At 39.9% G+C, this 14,049-nt stretch overlaps 1 protein-coding gene across 1 annotated transcript in view; it reads right to left on the bottom strand.

Annotated features, from left to right (window-relative positions):
- Positions 1 to 6,575: 6,575 nt before the first annotated feature.
- The window catches only part of cacna1ea (calcium channel, voltage-dependent, R type, alpha 1E subunit a), a 90,136-nt gene continuing 82,662 nt past the window's right edge, over positions 6,576 to 14,049 (bottom strand). The window contains exons 39-48 of the mRNA XM_079350473.1: positions 12,781 to 12,877; positions 11,474 to 11,579; positions 11,202 to 11,309; positions 10,958 to 11,058; positions 10,658 to 10,764; positions 10,265 to 10,442; positions 9,413 to 9,541; positions 9,041 to 9,188; positions 8,365 to 8,546; positions 6,576 to 8,198 (exon numbers count right to left, since the gene is read on the bottom strand). Of these exons, the coding sequence (XP_079206599.1) occupies positions 7,662 to 8,198; positions 8,365 to 8,546; positions 9,041 to 9,188; positions 9,413 to 9,541; positions 10,265 to 10,442; positions 10,658 to 10,764; positions 10,958 to 11,058; positions 11,202 to 11,309; positions 11,474 to 11,579; positions 12,781 to 12,877 (1,693 nt within the window). The 3' untranslated portion in view covers positions 6,576 to 7,661. The remainder of the gene's footprint in view (positions 8,199 to 8,364; positions 8,547 to 9,040; positions 9,189 to 9,412; positions 9,542 to 10,264; positions 10,443 to 10,657; positions 10,765 to 10,957; positions 11,059 to 11,201; positions 11,310 to 11,473; positions 11,580 to 12,780; positions 12,878 to 14,049) is intronic.

The following is a 14,049-nucleotide window of genomic DNA, read 5'->3' as shown; positions in this document are numbered from 1 at the left end:
TGTGTTTAATTTGTCCTTGAACTTCACATTGAGGCCAACCTTGTTCTTTTTGTCCAGGGTCAGGGGTGAAGGAGGGAAGGTCTGTGGCCAAGGTGAGGAATGTAACATTTAGATTAGAAGAGCAAGAGGCTGCTGTCGGTGGAGGGTTCAGTCAGGTGAGGTTTAGGCTTACGGTAAAGGGTGAGCAGTGGGGCCATAAAACTCCACCCAGCAGCATCCGTCCAAACGTAAATCTGCACTCCTATGTCCTGCCACCAGGGGCCGCTCTCCTGCAGGAAAATTCAGATACAACTCGAGCTTGGTTGGAGACTTAGGCCTGCCTAAGACATACATGTTGTACCAAAAGCTTATCCCACAGCAGGAAACATTAGATGGCATGTGAGGATTTATACGGCAAAAATGTTGAAAATAAAGTGTCTTCCATATTTAATTAAAAAATTTACTTCTGGGTTCATATTTGATTAAATACATAAATCCAAAGAAATTCCTAGGCTGCATAAATATGAAAAAGTACTTTTTTTCTCTCAACATAACATATCCTCTTTTAATCTTTTAAAGATACAAATATTCAGATTCAAATAATACACCTAACACTTGTAAAGCTCAATGTTCAGTTCAAACTACATTTTACTTATTTAGGTAACTATATTCCAGTTAACGGTCATGCTCTGTGCGAAATGCTGTATAATCATAAAGACCGAGAGTTTTGATTGATACACAAATGGGGAAGAATCATTTACACATCTGGTTTCATCCCTGAAGCCTTCAAATTTCTTGAAAAACTTTGATCAATTTTGCTGCTTAACTTCCAGGTGATTCCATGAGCCCATAGTTTTCATGTTATTCTGCAATTACAGTGTTGGACGCGTTTATGTGGATCCTTGTGTTTACACTATAGTTTCGGCAGTGTGTAGTCTAAAGTGAATTAGGCTTTTTTTTATTTTTCTCTCAGTGTGGTCCACATGCAGGCACTGACATAGAGAAAAGATTTTGTGCTATCTCCACTTCCTGCCTTAAAATAGCCAATAGCACTACTGATCCAGACACAGACAGTCAGCACACACAGCTCCTCTGGAAAACTGTCATGTAAACATTGGCATCTTCAAAAATATCTGTGTGCACGTTAAAAAGACTTTTCCATACACATCAAACACACACACTCCTATAGCAGAGAGACACTTTTTCCTGACTCTTTCACTGACATGGACATTTGTGAGGTGGCAGGGCTGTTTATATTTTAAGCCCGTGGTTGTGGTGTCACAGAGAGACTGGAGACTGTGCTCATAGAGAGACGCTTCACAGGTGAATGTAAACTGTATCACAAAGCTGACAGATTCAGACGGCATTAGTGCTCTGTGTGTCAATAGTCAAGGTCAACTGGAACACCAAAGCTAAAACCTTTGAACACACACATCATGGAAGAAAAAACACTTCAGATAACCGAGACAACTACAGTCACATGACGTGACCTTGTAGGCTAAGTGGAAATGAAAAATTGTCTCTTAAAGTCAAAGATCCAATAATCTTAGTCTCTTATCACGATTAACAATTTAAATTTAGCAGAATAACTAAATTTCAGTTATTTTAAAATATAATATCCTGCATAGTAACCAGCAGTCTTATTGATTTGTAAGCGAGGGAATGGTGGATTTATCAGATATCAAACATATGCCATGTACTAAATGGGTTGGCTGTATGTTGCACAATGGGCAGATTAATAAACAATGTACGAGGAACAACAACTGACATGTTAAAAGTAGCTCTATATACTCTTGAGTTAATGTTACGTCCTGTTTGAGCCCTCCGGTTGTTTTGTGGGTGTGATACAATGTGAGACTTGTGTCCACTAAATAAACTCAGTGGTGTCCTTTTTTTCTTACTTCATCTTTTTATTTGTACACTAACCAAAAAATGCAACTAAAGATACAGAATAAGTCAGCGATTTCATTAGACCCTGTTGATATTCATCTGAATTGTATTTATTCAAACATTTTGTACAATATTATAAGTGGGATATTCTCCATTATCTTCTGTTATCCTGAGCTCATAATGATTCACTGACAGTATGGCCACGACCTTTAACAGATCCACCTCTTAAAACAAAAGACATAGATGAAAGGTTATTTATTTTATACTAAAGTTGTACAGCCAGATTTCTTCTCTACATTGTTTAAGGGAATAAAAATGTCATTTAAATGTTCTTGCTTATGAATATAGACTTGTATTTAATAAATGTCTACATTCTAAAAGCCAAACTTAAAGAATACATTAATAAAAACAAGCAACATCAGATTATATGTGTGCAGTGTTGATTCCAGAACAAACTAGTAAACTTTTGGGAATCTTAATCAATCAATCAATCAATCAATCTGTATTTGTGTGGCGCCAATTCACAACAAATGTTGTCTCAAGACAAGACACACAAGACACTAAAATACCTACTCATTTGTTCCTGTCATGGTTTAGTTCTGTGTTTCGTCTTGTTTTGGTTTTCTTTTTTTCCTGTTTCTGTGCATTGGTATTTTCTAGTGTTGTTCCTTGTTACTTTGGTCTTTCGTGTGTTTCCCTGTATCCTTGTGTTCTTCTTTGCCTGTAAGTTTGTTTCCTGTTTTTCTTGTGTTTAGGTTTCTTGATTGTTTTTTTGTGTTTCTTAGTTTAGTCTTAAGTGTTTCCTGTTTTGTTTTGTAATATCTGGTTTAGCTTGTGTTTTGGGTGTCAGGTTTTACTTTTGAAGTTATCCTTAGTGTCTGGTCTTGTGTTCTTTGCTCCTTGTGTTTCCCGCCTGTCTTGATTACCCTGATTAGTCTCACCTGTTTCTGATTACCCCATGTCTATTTCATCTCTTTGTTCATTCCCTTCTGTGTCAGTTCATTGTAGTTTGTTGAGCGTCATGTTTGTAGCTTGCTCCCTGGATTTATTTAATTTTGTCTACTTTTGGGTTTTGTTGGGTTATGTTTTTTTATAGTAAGTTTTGTTTTGTCTTTTTGTTTTATTTTAGTTTTTACCTGCAATTGGGTCCTCCTTCCCTGTTTTCTGACCATGTCCGTGACAGATTGAACTGACCTAAAACATGGACCCAGCAGTAAATTTTGACAATATGGGCCCTTTGTCTACCGTCCTTTATTTTCAAAAAATTTTTTGTTTGGTCCGGAGTACTACTATGTCTGAGCAGTCTCCATGGACTGGCACCCGCCTGGCTATATTTACTGGGAACCGCGGAGACCCAAGAAGAAGAGGTCACCATGGCTCCTGTTTGCCTAGCGCCCCATTGACTCTGCCCTTGTGCTCCACAAACCCTCAGCTCAAGTCTCAGTCAAGGCCTCGTCCTCCTTGTGCCTCAGAGCCCTGATTCCACTGAGCGACCCCTGTTACCTGATCCTGATTCTGCAGAGCGCCCCCAGCTTCCTGATCCAGGTCCCGCACAGCCTTCAGCCTTCAGCCTCCAGTTGTCATCCCCTCGGCTATCCAGCAAACCTCGGACTTTACTTTGGTGGTCTGGCAGACTTCGGACGTCCCCTCAGCGATCTGGCCGACTTCGGACGTCCCCTCTCTGGTCCAGCCGACTTTGGATGTCTCCTCAGCAGACTGGCTGACTTCGGACGTTCCCTCGGCGGTCTGGCCGACACCTGACGACGTCTCCTCAGTGGTCTGGACAAACCTGACGACGTCTCCTCAGCGGTCCGGACAACACCTGATGACGTCTCCTCAGCGGTCCGGCCAACACCTGACGACGTCTCCGCGGCGGTCTGGACGACACCTGACGATGTCTCCTCAGTATTCCGGCTGACAACTGACAACATCTCCTCGACAGTCCGGCACTATTTGGTAAGCGACATGTGAGCCGGATGCCAATAGCCGCGTCAGCTACGTAATGGCGTCACATGATAGCATCTAACCGCTAACAGCTAACTAAGGAGAAAAATGTGTCACAAACGAAACCAACACTGGATGACATCCAGCAATTCATCTACTCTCAGAAATCTCACAGAAATCAATAAAGCTTTGTTTCAGAGAAGGCTGTGTGCCGCAAGAAGAAATAAACAGATGTAAACAATCAGTTGTGTATTTAAACACGGCGGGGTCTTGTTCACCGTTGTCACACGGGAACTGACGATTCTTTTGACCAATCAACAGACTGCAGGGTTTAGCTCAGCTTGATATTCTTGGCACCCCAACAAATAAGTAGGACTGTACAGGTCGGTTATTTGGGATTCCCAGGATTAGTCTATGGAAACGCCGCAAAATGTGTGCCGTACCGAGATGAACTGAACCGCTTGGTGGAAACGAGGCTTATGTGGTCTATTAGTGCACACAACATTCATTGTTTATCAAACTGAATTCAAGGCATTAAAGAGGGTCAGGAAATGTTGACTGCTTGGCTATCTGACAGGTGAGTAACATTTCTTTCCTTTGTTAACAAACACTTCATTAGCATGAGGCAAGACTGAGTACATAAAGTGATCATTACTTACTTTTTACACCAAGTCACTCTCCATTGACCATCATGTCATCCATACTGACGAAACAAAAATACAAAGAGTATAAATATATATAATAATAATATAGTAATGTCACAGAGTTTAGCAAGGTCAAGTGAGCTCTCTTTAATGGTCCTTTCAACAGATATGTAAACACTTGTTAAAGTCATGGACAGTCATCTTGATTCAAACTAATATAATCGGCGCATAAAATGACAGAAGGATTTATTAACACTACTTTATTTTCACTGATTGGGAAAATGAAGCTTCTCTCACTACGAAATCCAGTCTTGGCAGGGAACTCTTTTGGTGAGTTTCCTCAGGCACAGTTTAGGCTGTTTTGTAAAGCCATACATTTTACGTCCTAGGCTGCACTGTAGTTGTTGAGCACAGTCCTATAAACTCGACCAATTGAACCTTCAATTAGCAAATTTGAAAGGAGATTTCTGTGCTAAAGTAACTTCATTTCAGTCCAGGACGTTCTCATTCTGGGACTACAGAGTCGTAGGTTTACCTCTTCTTACCTGCTCAACCTCTGTTTAGATTTGTCCTATGTTCACATTTTATAAACATGTCTAACTCAACAGATTAGACTAATACTACAGCACATGATTCAATTATACATATCATTAAAGATGGGAAAAATTAGGGAGAAAGTGGAAAATAAATTATTTGTGAATGCTGGTACTGAACAAACTTTTCTCTGCCTGCTGTTTCATCATTCCTGTGTTGGAAAAAGGTGTTGTTTTTTTTAAAAATTCCATTGTAAATGATTAAAACATTAAATTAAGAAAAATAGGCAGCTTTTAGACACATCTGACTCACACATCTATCATTATCACTGACATCATGTTCATGCAGGTTAAAAAACACATAATTCTGGAGCTCAGAAAACACAACAACTCATCATAAAAACATAGCAGCCGTTTTCACTCTCAGGGTGAAAAGCTGGTATAGTGTTTCCAGACAATTCCTTTTCCAGGAGGTTTGTTTAATCTGTCAACCATTAGCATTTTATCACATCCCTGACAAATGAGTAATTTCAAAGATAACATTCTGTAGAGTAAACCTGGAGGGCTATTGGGTCATATTGTCAATATAACACATTTGTTAACCCATCAGCTACATTAGACCAAAGTTAATGCTATCTAGCAACCAACTCTTAGCAAATACATGTACATTCCTGCCGCCATTATGTCAACTTGGAATTTAAACATTTTACTTGTTATACCATGTTAAACTACCAAAGATAAGATTATCTTTCAGCCACTTCCTAGCTAACTGTAATAATGACAATAATAGCTAGCTAACGTTAGGTGGGTTTCTGAATGCTAGCATTAGCTACAGTGAGGCTATCAAACCATTTTTTTAAACCTGAACCATAGCCAGACTTTTCTCCACAATATTCAGTTTAACATCTTTTCATTTGATGATTGATAAATTGATAATTCCAATAGAAGTTATTTTTACAGCAGGTTTTTAGCATCCAGTCTAGAGATGTACGTCAGAGAAAAATGGCCCGCAGTTTAAAAATGATCATGCATGTTTCTACTGACCAAAAGAGAGGTTTCAATTCGACAGACACAATGTAGCTGATAACAAAAGGACAAACCCATAGAGGTGCCTCCCTCTGGTTTAAAAAGTGAAGTGGAAGTGCACAACTGCTTTCTCAACTGGTTGCTTAAAGAAATGCAAATTAATGGAAGCAGATGAGAAAATCTCCCTATTTGTATCGTAATCAATGTTTTCTTGTATGTTTTACAGCCTAAATTGCTGATTTGAAGTTGTACATTTTTTTGTCAATAATAATCCCATTTAGGCTATAGTAAAGTTGAAGGTCAAGCAGGCCAGAGCATTTACAATGCGTCCAGTCAGTCATCTGAATATTGAAGCTTATCTTTATAAAAAAACAAAAAAACTGTTTGTGGCTAAAACATACTATGCGCTTTCCTAATATATGCTGCATCACATGGAAGAAGGCAACAAATCTGGAAGACACGTCCCTCTATGTTCGGTCAAGAAAATGGCTATAGTCATCTCTCTGGGCCCACATAAACATCTATCCAGCACAGGAATGTAAGGATTGAACACCCATTTCAGTACATTTTAGTCATCTTTCCTACAGACCTATGTTTGTACATGAATAGTCTATAGCTTGTCAAAAAGTCTGAGGACCTTTTCATGTAAATACCATACTGACTGATCTGAAGGTTTGAGACAATTCCAGTGCTCTGGATATTTTAAAGTATTTGATTTAAATATTTTTGGAAGATTAAAGAAGCTAATACATAATAAACCCAACAGCCCAGCGCCCTGAGACAAAACATCACTTTTTCTGAAAATCTGTTTAACACCTTTAACTTGTCTTTTTTCACAACACAAAATCAACATAGACCTGCACTGTGCTGGTTCACTGTGAAGTACATCATCATTGTTTTCAATGGACACAAACATACCCAACTATCATCAGAGGTTTTTTATCACTTTTAGTTCTGCAACTTGATTTTATGTATTGATTATTTATTGACTAATGACACTATAATGCCCTTAAACTATGTGGATACTCTTATTGTAAACAAGAACTGTGTGGAATTATTGACTGGAAAATTCTTAAAATCTGATTCAACCTCTGTTTCAATGCTACTCTTAACACTATGCTTAGTAAAGACTAACAGCAACCCTCTCAAGAGACCAGATCATTAGAACTAAAAGCTAAAATACATTCATCGTATTACATTTGTACATGCTACCTCTATGTTCACATAAACAAAACACACTTTTAACAGTTTCTTGGATTCAACAAGAGGTTGGGACTCCTTGGTTCAATGTTTTATCATATTTTGTTCAAATAGCAATCAACAAAACACACTCGGAAAGGCTTGGCAACACCTGTTTTAGCCTGCATTGATCAACACTTAACCCAGTCTGTCTTGATTTGGCAAAATTTATGTTAAGAGAACACGCATATGTAAACACACACCCAAGTCTACACAATCCACATGTAGCTTCCCTGAGCTACAACAAACACCCAAAAATAACTTTGCAGACAATCATCCAAGTCTTCAGATAAATAGCAGTAAAGTGTTTTGCTACTGATGCTGAGAAAACAAGTTCTCAGAGGAGCTAAATCCCCTGAGGTGCCTTGTCCCTCTCAATCTGTTTTTTTTTTTTTTTTTTGTTTGTTTAGCAGCGGTCATCTTCGTCTGTGTCACTCAGCTCTTTCGCTCCAGCCGGACTCGCCTGGCCGAACTGCTTCCCGAAATGCCCGTTAGGAACCTGCCAGGAGTGTCTGAGCTGAGGGGCGGAGAATGTGGCGTTGGCCCGCCCAAGGCTGGTTGCCATGGCACTCTCAAAAGTAAGTGTGTCCTGCTTATCCCCTCCCTCTCCACTACCGATGTCCCCATGGAATGGGAGGTAGGGCTCTGAAATGTAGCGGTGAGGAGAAGGGTAGCTCGATCCTGAAACCTGACTTCTAGATGACTCCAGAGGGATTCCCTTGTCAGCCCTCTGTGAGGTCTCTGTGGAGCCACCAGGGCCCTGTTGAGGCTGGGTCTGTCCCTCAGAGGAGCTTGCTGGTGGGGTAGAGGTGTGAGCTCGGCAGGGCAAAGGGGAGTAGGAGATGTGTGGCCTTGGGCGAGAGGGCGTCTGTGGCAACTGACGCCGATTACGAGGAGTACTGGACTCTGACGCTGATTGGGCAGGGCTGCCTGATGTGTTCAGCTGCAAATAAAACATGCACAAAAATGCTTTTAGTGCTTCTTCACCTAGTTCACTTCCAGTCAAAGGTCCAGAAATTCCTTTATTCAAACCTTACCTTACTTTATGTTTAGAAACTTCAAAACCATGTTTTTAATGTGCAATCCACCTTGCTCTACAAAACTCCTACCTGTCTCTGTAAGGTGTGTTTGCGTCCTTCGCTGGGTGAACGGGACTGTCTCCTCTCATGTGAAGGTTCCCGGCTGCGCTCCTCAGAGTTGCAGCGTGACACATCAGGAGACAGCAGATGGCGCCGTTCCTTAGATCGTCCCCTTTCATGAATGCTAGTTTCTCTGTGGTTGACTCTAGGAACTAAACACATGTTTAGATTTGAGTAAATGAGAAAATTAAAGCTGACAAGACCTCAGTTTAGGTCAGAAAAAGAGGAACCTCTTTTGGACTTCTCAGAGCTCTAAAGCAGTTAGTTACTTTTTTTTTGGTTAAAAGACTTAGTTATTTCAAGCTAATATAAATTACAGGTATAAAACATTGCAGTAATTGTACTCTATATTCATTTCTGTAACAACTGTCAACATTTGATCAAAAGCCAGGAAATTTCAGAAAATTCAGATTTGTTTTCAGTTTAACTTATGTTACCTGAAGTATATGATCTTGAATATTCAGTATATAAAGAGTTGACTTTTGTAAAATGTGCTTATTCTATGAATCAATTATTGTAAGACTTTCAACAGATGTGTAATAGTGTAAGAAAGACTGTTTACTTGTACATTTCTTAAGATCTAAGCTACACTTTTATGTTAGAACACGGTCATGTTCAGACAGTGGTATGATATGTTTTAAGCGACCTCTGTAGCTCCTCTGACGTGGCCTGTATGAGTCGTCAGGGCTGACTCTCTCCAGAGAGTGCTGTTCCTGCCAGAGGCCATTCACGCACTGGTCCCCGATGGTGGAAAAGGAACGCTTCATCAGCTTATTGTCTGCTGACATCCCAGGCTACACACACGTTAAACAACCAGAGAAGAAAGCACTTCAATTACCATGAATTACACCTTTACAGGAAAAGGCTACCTCTCTCATGAATACCAAATTTAAGATAAAGAGATGAATACTATTGATCACATTACATGCTGGTTAAACTCTACAAGCCAGAAAATATATCTTTACATAATTTAGCATCAGCCGCAATAATTTAAATAAAAATGAATAATTTCCCTTACCTGTGGTTCAACGGCAAGTCTGGGCATGGAGGACGCTCTGATAGAAGCTGTCCGCTGAGGGGATTTAACATCTGTTGGGTCCTGTCTGGCCTGCTGCATCACTTGGTTATACTTTACAACATCAGGGGCCTACACAGAGAACAACAAATGTTGCTGAATTCTTTCTTATTCATCTCCGTTCAAAATCCAAGAATACAACAGTCGTCAATTTACTGAGATTCTAAGATTGATATAAATGGGTAAGATCTGATCTAATATTAGTATCAGGTCCGATATTGGCGTCATTTAAATATTGGCTATCTGACAGACGGCGACAATCCATGCCAACGATCAAAAAAACATTCTTGACTCTCCACAGTCTGCTTTGAAGACATTCAGACTGAACTGCAAGTGCCCACAATTTGTCATCACAACATTCAGACAAGAACTATGTTAAAAAAAAGTGTCTCCCTTGAACTTCCGTTTTAAATGTTTAATTTGAAAACCTTAGAGTTTCTGCTCCTCCATGTGAAGCCAACACTTTGAGTAGCCTTAAACTTACTGTAATACCAACAACAACAATAATACTTCTAATTAGTTATTTTAAAATATCTAAATCCGTATTGGAATGTATGTATCGGAATCTGATCAGAACTGATAAAAGTGCTTGAGTGCATCTTTAATAACCAAGCTTCATTAAAAAATGTTTGTGTCCTAGAAGCAACCTTGCATGTAGTTGAAACTTTGATATCCCATTACTCTGTAATTTGAAAAAAAAAAAAAATAAAGACTGCATAAAAGACGACTTGTGTAACTTTTCTATCTGAAGTTAACCTTCAGGAAGAAGACTGGACTCGCAGTTTTTGTAGTTACCAGTGTGTGCAAATGATGGTGGTGGTGGTGATGTGGGTGCAGGTAAGGGTGGTAGGGTGAACGATAGTTATCATCCTCCTCCTCCTCCTCTTCTCTCTCCTCCCTGGAGTGAGAGATTGGCTGCAGGAACATCTCTTGTGGAGAAATTGGACTGAGAGCCACAAAACCTCCTCTGGTGCTGAGGGAGCACACAGACAGACAGACACAAGATACAAGACATGTCAACATAACGTGACATAGTCAAATGATGAATTTTCTGTTTCTAATGATGTTGAAAGTTATGACGGTCTCTGACAAGATTTCAACATCAGTAAACAAGCTATTTCAGCAAAGATAAATAAATAAATAAATGAAGTGGCTAAATAAGAGAGCAAATTGAAGTTCATTATTTACAGAGCAGATCCTGCAGTGTGCCTGAGGAATGAAAGGGCTTTGGCATTGCATAGGATTTCTTGAGGCAGAGAGGAAGCATCCATTCGCTGGAACATTGGTGCATGTTTCTAAGGAGGTCGAGAAAAACACAGGAAGGAGATGGGGAATTTAAACAGGCTACATTTGCTCTGGCATAACACAACCAATGACATTCTAAGCAAATAGTCAAAGAAAGAATTTGGAAATATCTTTATTAAAATGCCCAGTTATAAGTTTACAATTTATTTAGGATGAAAGCTCAGTGTAAAACAAAAATGGTACCTGTTCCTCCAGTTGCTGTCGCAACTTCTTGGCCTTGCTCTGCTTGTAGTAGTCCATGATCATCATGGCAGCATAGATCTTCCCAATGGTCATGTCACTGGCTAAAAAAGGGAGTAAGCAAAATCCTTGTAAAAAAAATGGATTCAGTTGTATTAACAGTTTAAAACGAAACATTAGCTTCTTCTTTTTTTGGGGGGGGAGTAACTATTGTACTGTTGAGCTGCAGGGGAAATGCTGATGTCACCTTTGTTAATGGGAACCAACAGCTCCAATGACTTCTGAGAGAGATGAGGCCAAATCACACCAATTTCCTTTTGCAGGTCCAGGTCCATCTGATTTCTATCTTCCCCTCCTGGGGTTCGACACAAGGACACAGACATCATGTAGTAGGTTATGAAAGGATAAGATTGAACAGTGATGGATCCCAAAGGATATGATGGGATAGGATATGATACACAAATTAGGTGTTCCTGCAGGGTAAAGGTGCGTCTACAAGCCATTAAATTAATTCAAAACCTCTAGCTATCTTGACTTCCAGGGCGGTGCGGATGAGGGCCATCAGGGTGGAGGTGAAGTGAACGGACATGTCCTCGTCTACAGGCATGTTCATCAGGACAAGTCTCTAAAGGCAGCAGAGGGATTATTGTAGTCAGTAACACACTAACACCAATAAACCATTAAACAACATTTCACAAAGCTAAGGTGGAAGTCCATAGTTGCTTGTTGTGTGAAACAGTCCTGTTGTACTGGGAGTACAACGTCGAAAGATTCTCGTTATCGCAAAAAAAAAAAAACAGGTTACAAATTGTGCCTTTTTAAATGTTGCCTTGCCTGCCATAAAATTCCAATTAATCCAGCCCACAGACTTGACAGGGACCATTTTGAATTTGGCAATATAGAAGTGCCAATGTGACAATTCATATTAAGCATTCATGAAATAAGTTCAGTTCGGGAATCAGACATACTGTAGTCCCATATTGAGAAATGAAGATAAATCAATGACTAGCTGGAAAAAATGACTAACAACAGGCTTCAAAACAAAAAAACAACATTTAAAGAACATTACCTCTAAGAGATAGATAAGGAGGCATATGCCTGGTTTTAAGACAAGCTATAATTTAACAAAAACGAGAACATGTTTTCTTGTTGCCGTATGTTAAGATTGTCTCAATAACGATTCAGTAAAAATGTGTTTATGGAGATCTGTAAATTCCCCCTCTCTAGTCCATTAAATACAGGTTTCAAACAGGATGTGTAGTTACAGTAGTTCTATAAAAGAAGACAACATTTACACAACACACTTTGAAGCAGGAGACTAGCAATTCATCTGCAATGTTGCATGCTTGCATGCTTGCAGGCTTACAAATAACACGTAACACGTTTTACTGATAACACACGGCGGTAACACTGGGCTGTGGCAGGAGAAACATGCAGACGGATACATGTAAAAGCAGAGAAGTAAGTATGAAAGACATGAGAATATTTGACAGCAGACTTCTGCAAATGAGAAGATTTAACATGAAGATGTTTGGTAACTTTCTGACTGTTTTGCCTCTGACTGGAACACAGGTATAAACTCCAACAAAGACTCTTTCATCAGCCAACAGATAAAGATGTTCTTTTTTTTTTTTTTTTGCCACGATGCAAAGCCAAACAGGCAAATAATTACTGTAGCGCTGGCCATCTGCCATCAACAAAAAATACTGGTGCTGCTTCAACAAGCAATACTGCATCAAACAACCAACAGACACGAATGCCTTGATTTTTAAATACATGACACATGAAATCCTTAGCAGTGCCCATTCATCTCGTGTTTTGTCTACCTTATATGCCACCTTGGAGGGGCATTTCTTGCCCAGGCCTAGAGGTGGCGACATGTTGGTCAACATCTCATACATGTCATTGTAATGGATACGACCACTGGGGGCACCAGGTAGCGATGAAGATGGGAATGAGAAAGAGTGGAGGGGAGGTGAAGGTGGAAGAGGAGTAGAGGGAGGATGTTTAAAGGTGGCAAAGAAATGTAATAATGGTGGAAGAGTCGGGGGTGTTTTCCCAAATTGACAGGAAAGGAAAAGAGCAAATGAAAAGGTAAAGGGTATAAAAGAGGGGAAAAAAAGAATGAAGGAGATACAAAAGACAGGATTATTTCGAGGCATCACATAGTAGGAGAGAATAAAATAGGAGAAATTAAACAGGTTGTATCCTTTCTATGCTGCCATCAGGGCATAGAAATCTGGGAAAGGAAGAAAACACTCACACAGGATAAGCAAAGAAATGACAGACTCACTGGATCTGGTACAACTACGTACAACTACTTACCTTTTGTAGCCTTAGACGCAACACTGAAAACTACTTAATACCAGATCCAAAAGGTAGAAAGGTACAGGCTTTCCCCCAGCAAACTGCTCCAAAAGTCAGGTTTAATCTCAAATAGAATTACAGTTTTTATATGTTTATTTGTAATTGTCAATGAGGGTCGTCCTGTGCCTTAGTACCCAGAGACTGAAGTGTCATCATTCTTTGAGTAACCCACCCCTAACGGTCAAGCAGGGTGGTGAAGGGAGGGAATGAAGGAGGATAGAAGGGATCCCACACTATAGAGGGGATGGGCGGCACCAAACCTTGCATGCCACCCTGTGAGGGCAGTTCTTTCCAAAGCCCAGAGGAGGTGAGATAGTGCGTACAACTTTGTACATCTCCTTATAGTGGACCCTACCACTGGAAAGAACATACACTTTTTTAGTAGTGTGTCATTGCCTCCTTGAAGTCCACAACATTGACTGTACATAAAGATGCACGGTGTGTCTCCATCTCCTCCTGATTTATAAAAGTGCAGCAATAACAACCTCCTCTGATCGCACTGAGATTTTGTGCTGATGATGTCTTTTGGATCCCCCCAAACCAAAGCACACAGTTAACTTGCAGATATAAAGGCAATGATCTTATGTAAAGTTCAATGACTCTTGTAAATATTGTTACTTATGTTTTGTTGAACTGTCGCTCCACTGTCTGCTGTCTGCTAAACCAGAACCGTATTTATCATCAGGGCTGTCAATCACAGCATTAAACCCCTTTTATGGGATCAAATA

Source organism: Symphodus melops (genome assembly GCF_947650265.1).
Source record: "Symphodus melops genome assembly, chromosome: 8".
Taxonomy (NCBI): Eukaryota; Metazoa; Chordata; class Actinopteri; order Labriformes; family Labridae; genus Symphodus; species Symphodus melops.
This window is presented reverse-complemented; position numbering and strand designations above follow the sequence as displayed.